Here is a 12,669-nt window from a genome sequence, read left to right on the forward strand (position 1 = left end):
ATGATCTTTCCCAAACCTCAACACTTGTTTTTGGCTCTCATGTTTTTCTTTTTCATTTCAAAACTTAGTTTTGCAAAGCAATCAAAAATAAATGGTTTGAAAATGAATGTTATTGATAGATGTTGGAGACCAAATCCTAAATGGAGGAGACATCGATCTCAATTAGCCACATGCTTTGTTGGCTATGCTGGCAAGATGATAAACAACATTAGTAATGATCTTATTCATTATAAAGTTACAGACTCTAGTGATGATCCTATAACCCTAAACCCAACACCTTGAGGTATGGAACTTCTGTAATTCAAGGTAAAGTGTGGATCACATTCCAAAAAAACATGCAAAGTGAACTAAAGAAGCCTCTTCTCATTAGTAGTTTTACAACCATTGATGGTCGAGGTGTTAACGTCCACATTGCTAATAATGCATGTTTAATATCTTCAAGGTAATTAATACTTGCTACTAATTAAACTTGTGTGCTACAAACATTGAAAATTATGTTCATAATCTACCAATTTGTATGCAATTTTGCTCATTTGATCACAGGCCACCAACATAATTATCCATGGAATTCGAGTTCACCATTGCAAACCTCAAGGCCCTGGGATCGTAATGGGACCGGAAGGAAAGGTGATTCCTTTAGGTCATGTAGACGGTGATGCAATTTGATTGGTTACTGTTTCAAAGATTTGGATTGACCATAATACACTTTATGATTGTCAAGATGGTTTGCTTGATGTAACACGAGGTTCCACTAATGTTACTATCTCCAATAATTGGTTCAAAAACCAAGATAAGGTTATGCTTCTTGGACATGATGATGGATATATGAGGGATAAGAATATGAAAGTTACCGTAGTATACAATCATTTTGGACCTAATTGCAATCAACGTATGTCAAGGTAAATAATTGCTAAACTATGTAGTTAAAAATACATAAAGTAATAATAAGAATTACTATTTTTTTCTTATTAACAAACATGTTAAATTTCTAGGATTCGACATGGATATGCACATGTAGCCAACAATTTTTATCAAGGATGGCTTCAATATGCCATTGGTGGAAGCATGGAGCCTAGTCTTAAAAGTGAAGCTAACCTCTTTGTCGCACCAAAATTAGGGAATAAAGAGGTAACAAATTTTAGAATTTTCATTTTCACCAGTTATATCTAATTGATAACTAATCACTTAATTATTTGTGTATTATATATATAATATATATAAAATTTTATTAGTACTTGGCTTTTATCATGTACAGGTGACATGGAGGAAGAGTAATGAAAAATACAAAGATAGATGAAATTTTTATTCGGTAAAAGACAATTTTGAAAATGGAGCTTCGTTCAATGTAATAAAAGGAGTAGGTGTGCAAAAGCCAAATTATAATAAGGAACAAAATTTTGAGGTTGTTGATGCCAAATTTGTAAGATCGCTAACACGTTCATCTGGCATGTTACAATTCAATAAAATTCTACAAAGTTGTATATATTAATTAACTAAAATATAAAATTGTATTTTTATTTTGAATTGTAAACCTTGTAAACTTGGTATGATATTGAACTATATGATAAAAATCTTGATAGGTGCTCCGATCTTACAATTTTTTTTTCACAAATTTGAACTCTTCAACGTGATAATCTTGTTTCCAAAGTTTATCAAAGTTACTTCATGCTCTTAGGATAAATTTTTTGAATTATTTTATTATAATTTTAATAATATTTTATGAGAGAAAATACTATTCATTTAAGATGGAAAAATATCAATACTTATAAAAATATTTCCATAAATATTATTTACATTCAAATTGTTGATGACAATATGATCTTGCAATTTGTGAGATCATAATTTACTACCCTTAATAAAACTCTTAAAGTTTTATTTTAACAAGTTTCAAATATAAATGAGATTTCATATAATCTATTGCTTAATAAATATTTAATTTATCTTGGTCTTTACTATAACAAATTGGATGTGCTTACATGACCAATAGATTCGTTTTAGAAATATATTAAAGTTACCCAAATACAGGTTTGTATATTTATGAAAAGTGAGTTTTCATGTAGGAATTTTATTGGGATATCAAATTTCTAGTTGTAGAATGCGTCTTTTATATATATAAAAAAATTGTCATACATAAGTAAATGGAATTAAAATATTCTTAAATATAATGCCAACTAACAAATAACTAAATTCATTGGACAACTAGCACTAAAAAAACAGTAAAGTCATAATAGACGTTTTTTCTTTGGTTTGAGAATTGATTTTGAGACTAATAATAAATGCGAAATTATTTTTCTCCAGAAATTTTAAGTTAATTAAAGTAACTCCTCAATAACAGTTCTGATATCATGATACTGCTTCAATGCTACTTTGGGAGACAACTTGTTGCTTTCATAACTGTTCAAATTTAAAAATTCAAATGCTACTACTGTTCCAAAATTTAACTTCTGAAATCACTGCGTCATTCATCCAAACAAGGTATCAAACAAGTTAGTCCATTATGCTGAAAGCATGTTTCTGATTTCAATTTCTTAACCAAAATTTCAATAAACTTTAAACACAACAAAATTACAGAGGAAAAAAATAATAGCAATAATATTTTAAAGAGGATATGAAACCTAAACAAACCAAACAAACTATGATGCTCTAATTATGATGCTAAACTTTGCCGTGTCTTGAAACATTATTTGTGGCTCTCATTCCTCTGGCTTACACTTTCCTAACCTGAATATTGTGCGTGGATTGGAACCTCCATATGGGTTGCCTACCACTTTGTACAAGTGCTACTTCTTCTCCTTCCTTCACCATTCCTTGCTTCTGCACATCCAAATCAACAAAAACATGACTGTCATAATCAAGGTTAGTTAAAAGAAATAGCAGACATTTCCATAGGTTTCTTCCATGTGAAGCATTGGCATACATCAGGGGACATGAGGTTCACAAATATTGCATCCACTATTATACTCTAAATTGACCTTATCTCTAGTCGATGCGGAACTTCCAACACATCTCACTCACGCCAAGGTATATATATATCGTGCGTAGGACTAGACATTAATAAGTGATCCGATAACGTCCCGATAGTGGGTGAAATGATATACCTAACAAATTTCGTTAGGATAGGCTCTAAACTCATAACTCTAATATCATATTAAGAAGTGAACTTGAAGCCTAACTCAACCCTACAAGCTAGTTTTGTAGGATTGAGTTACGCTTAAAATCCATTTTTTAAAAAATCTAAAAGCATAAATCTTGAATGTAAAAGCTACTACCCTGAAGCTATTGAGTCTGGAGAACGATATGGGGATTTTCAAATCAGTTCAAACAAGTATAACCATGTTACTCGGGACAAGTAATTTGAATCCAAGACAACTAAATTATTGTGCACGTCCTCAAAAAATATTACCAGCAGAAGGTCCAAGGCTCTTTTGAAGGTTGCTTCAGAATCGTCACAGAATTCCATGTATATGGGACAGACTCCTTGATACAAAGCAAGTCTCTGCTGCACCCTCTTCCTGCAAGAACAGCAAAATTAGGTTGATAATAAATCAGTCATAGCATACAAAATAGATAAAAAAAAAAACTAAAAAAAAAAACTAAGTATTTTCTGAAAAAATGGAATCCTGTGTAACTGATAATTTTAATAGCTTCTCAATAACTGGAATAGTAGTGATTCATCAAATCTATTCTCTGCAAATCCTAGGACTCCAAAAACCAGAAAATTTCATGCGGTGACCAGTGAAAAAATTCTGTATGTTGCAGACATTCAACCAAAAAATTGAAAAATCTTCAAGTTAATTTTTGAACAAATACCAAATAAGGGAAAATAATCAAAACATAATATAAGTTTAATTTTTTTTCTTTTAAAAAGGTCTTTTCATCAATAAGAGAACAGGGACAAAAAGAACTCACTCATCTGTAAAAGCAAATACGGTGCCAGAAGGACGATAGTGGCTCAATAAGATAGCCATGAAACCCGTTCTAGTGAAGACAACAGTTGAAGTTCCAAGGGTGTTAGACATCATTGTTGCATGGTAAGCAAACATCTCACTCATGTGGTTCTACATTGAACCAAAAATAAAAGACAATCAAATGAAGTGCAATGGATTAAATAGAAATTCAACATGGTAACAACATAGATTGACTTATACCTTGAACACTGGACCAATGTTAGGTGGCATTTGACCACCCGGAATAGTGGCTTCTGTCCGCAATGCTACTGTATGCATTACTTTTACGGCTTTTAGTGGGAACCTGCAGTATCATACGTTGAATCATTCTTTTTGGCTCAACAATAAAATAAAAAATAATTGTATTATTTTCACAGCATCAACCATGCCCCTGCTTCTTATAAACCTTAGAAACATTACCTCAAAAAACCCATATTTGTCACAAAGTCATATACATGCTACTACAAACCAAACACAGCATTTTATTCATTTATAATCAACCATGCTTTCTGTTAATACTTCTAGTATCTATTAAGAACAGGAGCAGTGAGAGATCTATGGTTGACACTCACTCCTCTTCATTTCTGACATGATATGCTTCTTATATGCGTGTATGTAACGATTTACTTACTTTCCATGAGCTGTTTCTCCAGACAACATTATTCCATCTGAGCCTTCTCGAACAGCAATTGCTATATCTGACACCTCTGCTCTGGTTGGAGTTGGATGAAGAATCATGCTTTCTAGCATATTTGTTGCCACAATAACTGCCTTTCCCATGCTACGGCACAAGTTGATTATCTCTTCCTACATTGACGGGCATTACAATTGTTAAATGAACTCAACTCAGTTGACATCAGTCCAGCGGAATACATGATACTGATCAAGAATTAGCATTACTACAGATCCTCAGTTATCAGGTAAAAGGAGTTTACCTGCAAAAGTGGAACCTCTTCAATAGGGAGCTCAGCACCAAGATCTCCTCTGGCAACCATGGCCTAAAAAAGCAAGAAAGCATCAACAATCAGTACAGAAATTATATTAGTTAGAACTACTAAGAAAATTAAATGAAATAACAAAAACGCAAGCCTAAAGAAATAATGTCAGGAATAGGTTAGCACCCCATCAGATGCAGTGATAATTGAGTGCAAATTTGGTATAGAGTCTGCACTTTCAATTTTTACAATGACATGTATATCAACACCACTTCCTGCGACATTGAATGAGAAATTCATCATATATATAATCTAAATTCACAGCAAACTAATCGAATATATTTTAAATTCTTTTAGATATATACTCTTCAAATAATTCTTCAGTTCATGAACAACTTCAGCATCCTTAACAAAGGAAACAGCATAGAAGTCAACTTTGTTATCAACTCCAAACTTGATATCATCCCAATCCTTCTCTGCAACAAATGAATGTGAATATTACGCCATAGGAAACCACCATAACATCAATCCCCAGTAACTACCCTCCCACCCAACTGAAGCACACAAAGAGATATACACTAGAATATTGTCAACATTGGGATTAATAATCTGAATTCTGACCAGTGATTGAAGGCAGTGTAGCACTTTTTCCTCTAACATTCAAATGTCGCCTAGACTTGAGCTCTCCTCCATCAACAACTTCACATTTCACAGAATCCTCTGTCTTAGACTTAACCACCATAGACATCATACCACCTACATAACACATTAAAAAGTAAGGAACACTAGCTTTAAACCAAAAGTTCCACAATTTTAAGTGCAAAGGACAAGCGTATACAACTATAAGAGTGTTAAATAATGGGTCCAAACCTTTTTTGGACCCCAAATAGTGGGAACTTTATAGCACAAGGTTTCCCTTGTGAGTTCAAGTTGCTAATATGTTACACATTCTATCTAGTCTATAATATTCTTCTTGGGAATAACATTAGCCTTGCATCTTTCAACAGTTTAGTTCATTTAATAAGTCAATTGAAATTTATGTAATGGAGCTAAACAAACCATCAAGAAAGATGGAAGACAGAATAAACAGTGTTATCACATGTTTGTTTGCAAACCTACTGACAATATGCAATAGATTACAATACTTGTATACAAGCAAATGCTTTCATGATTAAGGCCTTAACCAGAACAAGTTTCTTGGATCAAAAAGATTATCAATGTATCTCAAAAACAAGTTATAGCATAATTTCGCCAGTAGGTGGCCTCAAGTGGCAAATCTCAGAAGAAAGCATTAACTCTGTAACGACCGAGATTAGTCCCCTATTTCAGGGGAAAAAGTTTCAATGAAATTTAAATATATGCATAAATCATCATAATGTTGGAGTGCTAATTTGTCAATCCAAGAGTATAACAAAAATATTTAAGGAATTTTGGACACTCTAATTGATCAGTAGATAACCATCATACCATCAACAAGAAGCATATCCCCCACTTCCACATCATTGACAAAATCATCGTAGTTCACACTAACACAATCGGCAGTTCCAACACCTCTCTGAATAGTAAAAGTGAATTCCTGCCCAGGATTTAATATAATAGGTTGTGGCAAATCCCCACTTCTAACTTCAGGACCCTGAGAATGAAGAAAGATAAATATTAGATAACACAGAATCAAATACTCTTGATTTGAAAAGTAGAATGTTTAAGAGGAATTGTGGGCGTATGATGCATCCTCGATCTTGTGTATGTTCATATTAGCTTATTTTTGTGAACCAGCTTATATGAAAAGCTTACTGAGAGGTTTTATAAGGGAAAATGACCACTCTAAAGTTTAATGAAATCACCACGCATGCACTCTTATTTATAGCTTGAATACAATAAATCAACCAAGAGAAAAAGCTGACAATCTAATAAGCAGTAGTCAAGTTACATAGCCTAATCGCTAGCTAGTCAATTTAATTGCATTGCTAAGTGCTAAAATTCTAAACATGAGCTAAGGACTGCTCTTGATCCTTTGACAGTAGAATACTGCCCACAATAAAAACAGTTCGTGATTGATTCAAGGACAGCAAATCGCAAACACAACCGCAATATAAAACCTTGAATCAAAGTAGACAAAAGTAAACTTTTAATGAAGCAGGTACGGCTTCTGATTACTATGTCCTATCCAAAATTGCCACAAAGCAAACATACAGGAACCCAAATCTCTGTTCAAAAAAACAAACCAACCTTAGTGTCAAGCATGATTGCAATCACATTGTCCTTGCTTTGAGCATTATATTCCTTAACCAAGTCAATGACTTTCTGATGAGAAGCATGGTCCCCATGAGACATATTCAATCGAGCAACGTTCATACCAGCCTCAGCCAGCTTCCAAATCATTTCCTTCGTATTGGTAGAAGGTCCAATGGTACACACGATCTTTGTCTTGCGCCTAAACGTGGGCTTCGACCACATCCCAACCGAATTCTCCCCAAATGGCTGCACCCCGCGTAAATGTTGCAAATGCTGCTCAATCTAATCACCACAACACAAAATGGGTCAAAACAATTACTCCCAGAAAACCCATCCAATGAAAAAATAAAAAAACAAAAAACACGAACCTTTGGTTCATCTTCGGGTGACACGGGGATGACTTCAGAAGGGGCAGATTTCCTTGCACTGATCTGAAAGCTTCTGGGGGCGACTTGGGAGCGTTTGTTATTGTTCCCATGGGGAGGTAACACCGTGGAAGCAAAAGATGGAGGCTTTAACAGGTTTTGAGACCTGTCACGTGCAGATCCAGAAGAGGGACACAAAAGGGTGCCTTGAATGGATCGTGAGACCGCGACCTGAGCCATAGTTAGAGGAAGAGAAAAATGTTTTGGGAGAGAAAAGAGGGAATGCGAGGCGTATAAGAAGAAGGTGAAGGGAAAATGGAAGTTGGAAAAATCGCCGCTATGTTTGACGGAGATTCTGAAGAGGCAAGGTAGTGGCAACTTGTTAAGGAGGCCTAGTTTCTATCGAAAAACAATGAACACTGTGTTTGAACCTTGTTCAACGTGTTTGATGTGGGAATTTAATTAAAGGAAAAAATGATTTGTGTTTCTTTAAACCTACTCTCTGACACTTTTTTACTCAATTTATGACACTTTTTTACTCAATTTATTTCAAATTGTAAAATAGTAAATCATTTGTGTTAATTAAGAAGTAAAACTGAACAACTTTGAAAAAATTCAACTGGTGACAGAGAGTACTTTTGGAAGAGGGATTTTAGGGTCTAACCTACTTGAGGGTCTGAATTTGTCCACTTATCTAGAAAATAATGGTCAAGTACGTCTAAGGTTAAAAGTCTTTTTTCAATAAATTAAATCAATAATAATACAAATTCTTTCAAGACATATAACTACAATTTTTAATTTTAATTGGTTATTTAACTGTGATTATCATAATCCTAATAATGTATGTTACTTATGCATTTTATTAATCCTGGATAATTATTAACCATTTTTACTAAAATTTTGGCTAAACTCATTGTTAATAACTGATTTCATCAAATTTCATTCAATTATTGCTAAATAAACTTCTAACTTGTTTCATTTTCTTATGTCCTACATTTATGTTTTTACGCCAAGTCTTCTGTTGTAATTATTCTTTTGTCATCAATAATCTTTTGCATTTTTATTCTCCTCTACATATTTAGTTAGTGTGTCGTTGCAAGAAAAGTGGTGACAAACGTTGTTGATGTGGTGGAGAGATTCATGACTATGGTGGTCTAGACATCATAGTTCAGAATGAACTTGGGATCGTGGATCTAATGGTAGGAAAGGACATCTTCATGAAGATGAAGCACTAAGAGTGTCACTTTAAGAGTGTCACTTTGTGTTCGTTGTTCACCCACTTGGGGACAAAGTCAAAGATTTTCTTTAAGGCAATGTCCTTGAGCATGATCTCATGATGTGTTGATTGTTAGATTTTCATGTTTTTTTTTACCATTCCGATGCAATTTTATTCTGCAATTACAAGAATGGTGCAAGCTTTAAAAATATTTCAAGTTTGGATAAATGTATTAAGTTAACACGACTTTAAAACAAGCAAATTGTGTAATGCCAAAGCGACTTTACTTTCCTCTCCCCAAATTTTTTAAAATTTATATAATTAATATATAATTTTAAATATATTTTCTAAAAATTTAATATTTTTAATATATTGTGTATATATATGATATTCTAAAACAATTTATATATTTATATCTATATATAAAAGAAAGGTCTTCTTTTTTTTGTTGTTCATACTTTTTTTCAATTTATTTTTTAAATATTTTTTAAAATTAAAATAATTATTTTATTAATATTATGTGATCATTTGTTTAATTTAACATTTTTTTATTTGAATTTTTTTTAGATTGATCATTATAAATGAAAATTAATTATAATAAAATTATAAAAATTATTTATATCTAATTTTATAATTATAATAATATCAATAATAATAATTTTATTACTTTTTATTATCATAACAAAGTAAATACAAGATTTTTAGTAGTTTATATAAAAATTTTGAGATTACTCTTTTGGTTTTTATTTTTGTTCAAAAATATCAAGTTAATTTTTTAAATTTTGTAAGTTTCAATTTGGTTTCGATTTTTGAAAATATGATGCAATTTGATATTTTTTGTTAAATTTCTTAAATTAGATCAATATTTTTTTTATAAAATTGAAGTTATACATAATAATGATTTGTTTTTTTAGTATAATTAACATAATTTTAGTGTCAATGTTGATGAATTTTTCTTTTCAAGATAAGATATTCTCAAATCCAAGATATATCAACCCTTAAGGCTAATGTTATATAAATCTGAAACGATGTTGTAAATCCAAGACATACCACCTCGTCACGAATATCTAGGTCATAACAAAAATATGCACTTGGGTGCTGTTGGCATCCCAAAACAAGATTAATATGATTAGGGTTAGGATGGTAAAGTTGGATTTTATAACTTAAGGGTTCAGGAAGTTGTAGCCATTAAAAATCTTGTCTCAGTTTTGGAGAAGGCCAATTTAGACCATTTTCAGTTTTGGGTCCAATTGCAATTTAATCTAGCCGTACAGTGCATTTGACCCATTTATTTCTGTGTTTAGATTTACTTGAGATAATTTGTAACAGTTTGGTGCATAAGTTGTTACAATAAAACTTTTGATGATAACATATTTTTTTTCAATTTGGATTTGTCTGTATGGAGAGATTTAGGCCCAATCACATTGCCCAGTTGTGAAAGTGGCATTTTACGATGTACATTCCGCTTTTAGAATCACTATCTACAGGGCTTCTTTTAAATGGGCCCACTTCATTGGGTTTGGAAGGCCTTTTCAGATTAATTAAGGGACTTCTCCGTGCATCTCCAAGTTTTCTTTCTGCACCTCCAAAAATTCCTATTTTGCCCTTTAAAAAAAGTAAAAGAAAAGAAACAACTCTTGTGTATTTATGTATTTATCAGAGTGCACCTCCTGCACCTCAAATTCAATCTCATTTTCATTTTGACCTAGCCATTTTTCTCTTTCTCCTCTATTCACGGTTTATTAGACCTTTTTTTTTCCTTTTCTATTCGTGTAGCCCTCGACATTCATTTCATATATTTTTTTCGCTTTTCAACAACATTGCGGATGTCGACCTCTGCTTCAGAAATTTTCTATTGCGGATATCGACATCCGCAATACAATTTTTCAACAAAATATTTTTTAATTTTTTAACATTAAACCACATTCATATTATTGAAGATAAATTCACCAAATACTTTATTAATGTTTGTACATGTTATATGATATTTATTACATCAAATGGATCAAGAATAAAAGCAAAAAAAAAAATTAAATATCAAATTTTTAAAAACAACTAAGTCTGTTGCGGATGTCGACATTTGCTTCAGAAACTTTCTATTACGGATGTCGACATCCGCAATACAATTTTCCAACAAAATATTTTTTAATTTTTTAAAATTAAATCACATTCATATTATTAAAGATAAATTCACCAAATACTATATTAATGTTTATACATGTTATAGAATATTTACCACATTAAATGGATCAAGAATAAAGCAAAAAAAAAAATTAAATATCAAAATTTAAAAAAAAAATAAGTCTGTTGCGGATGTCGACATCCGCTTCATAAATTTTCTATTGTGGATGTCGACATCCGCAATACAATTTTCCAGTAAAATATTTTTTAATTTTTTAAAAATTAAATCACATTCATATAATTGAAGATAAATTTAAAAAGTATTATATTAATGTTTATACATGTTATAGAATATTTACTACATCAAATGGATCAAGAATCAAAGCAATAAAAAAATTATATATCAAAATAAAAAAATTGCGGATGTGCACATCTGCAATTGAAACTATCAACACTATTACAGATATCAACATCCATCCGCAAACATATAACATATAATATTTATATCGACCTCCATATCATATTTTTTTAGGAGAGAGAAAATTTACTCCTATTTTACTTTTTACTGTAGGACAAACTAGAAATTAAAGAAGGTTTTGAAATATAGGAAAACACATCGGATACGCAGGCAGAAGTCTCCTTAATTAAAAAAGGAATTTGTACGGCATAGTCCCTATTTTTAAAAATATATGCAAAGTTTTAATTTGTGCCCAATAACAAAATCTCTTTAACATAGACAGCTTTTTATAGGAATCTAAAAATCACAATTCCTTTTAACCAAATAAAATTAGTTTTATATATTTTAAAATAAATTTTCGATATGTGTATTGTCTGGTATGTGACTATTTTTTTTGAAAAATTAATTAAAAAATAATTTTCTGCACTTTTTCTTTGAATGTTTATGGTTGTTCACGGAATCTAATATTTCAAAATAAAAATACGAGTAGACGTGCGATCGTGTTAGTACTTGATATATTGTTGGTTAAATTATTCATTTGGTCCCAATTTTTGTAAGTAAATTTGAATTTGGTTCCTTAATTTTTAAAAGTGTTACCTAGGTCCTTAATTTTAATATTTTGTATCAATGAAGCCCCTTCAGTTAAAATAACAGAAACGACGTTAAGAGTACAGTGACGTAGAGATATGAAATCTGAACAGTGAAGTGGCACAGTAATGTGGTGCATGCTCCAGCCCCTACAATAACTTTCTTTATGCATGACATCATTGGTCGCTCAACCCCTTCAGAAAGAATCGTTATTGGCACCATTGTAGACACTCAAACAGCTAAACTTCCCTTCTCAAAACCCAACAACAGGATCTTCCCCTTTAAAGGTGTCATACCATTAGTTGATACAAACACTACCACTAATCTACACACTCAAGCACCACCATGGTCATAAAAAACATTGACAAAAACAAGGTTGTTATTGATAGGAATCCACTGGGAGCATCACTAGACAAGTTTTTGTTCGGAAGAATAACGGTTATTGACTATGAAATTACGCAGGGGCACGAGTTTGGGTCAGAGGTTATTGGTAAAGCACATGGATTTCATTTGACTAGCTCATTGGATGGAAGTAGCCGAACCATGGCATTTACGGTTGTGTTTGGTGATGAAGGTGATGATGAGGAGAATGTTGTTAGTTTCTTTGGTGTGCACACGACAGCTACAAAGGAGTCTCATATTGCTGCTGTTGGAGGAACTGGAAAACATGATAATGCAAAAGGATATGCCAAAATTCAGACACTGCCTTCACCTCAACAACATATCACAAATGGCTTCTAAACACTTCTTCATATTACTATATACATAGCTTAGATAATAAATCATAGCAATTAGCAAGGCAGAT

At 32.0% G+C, this 12,669-nt stretch overlaps 1 protein-coding gene and 2 pseudogenes across 1 annotated transcript; 2 read left to right on the forward strand and 1 right to left on the reverse strand.

The window, feature by feature from the left end:
- On the forward strand, nt 1-1,489 carry LOC146887216 (pectate lyase 1-like; annotated as a pseudogene).
- A 947-nt stretch (nt 1,490-2,436) lies between these two features.
- On the reverse strand, nt 2,437-7,933 carry PKP-BETA1 (plastidic pyruvate kinase beta subunit 1). The gene is made up of 12 exons (XM_028069261.2): nt 7,486-7,933; nt 7,112-7,399; nt 6,350-6,515; nt 5,504-5,638; nt 5,248-5,358; nt 5,069-5,157; nt 4,883-4,945; nt 4,579-4,754; nt 4,149-4,251; nt 3,910-4,058; nt 3,404-3,512; nt 2,437-2,814 (listed from the first exon to the last, which is right to left on the reverse strand). The coding sequence occupies exons 1-12, from the start codon at nt 7,720-7,722 to the stop codon at nt 2,707-2,709; spliced, it is 1,734 nt and encodes a 577-aa protein (XP_027925062.2). The 5' UTR covers nt 7,723-7,933; the 3' UTR covers nt 2,437-2,706.
- LOC146887217 (dirigent protein 24 pseudogene) lies at nt 7,798-12,638 on the forward strand (annotated as a pseudogene).
- Nucleotides 12,639-12,669: the final 31 nt, after the last annotated feature.

The sequence above is a fragment of the Vigna unguiculata genome, chromosome 4, assembly GCF_037176805.1.
Source record: "Vigna unguiculata cultivar grain cowpea cultivar isolate G323 ecotype 2 chromosome 4, ASM3717680v1, whole genome shotgun sequence".
Taxonomy (NCBI): Eukaryota; Viridiplantae; Streptophyta; class Magnoliopsida; order Fabales; family Fabaceae; genus Vigna; species Vigna unguiculata.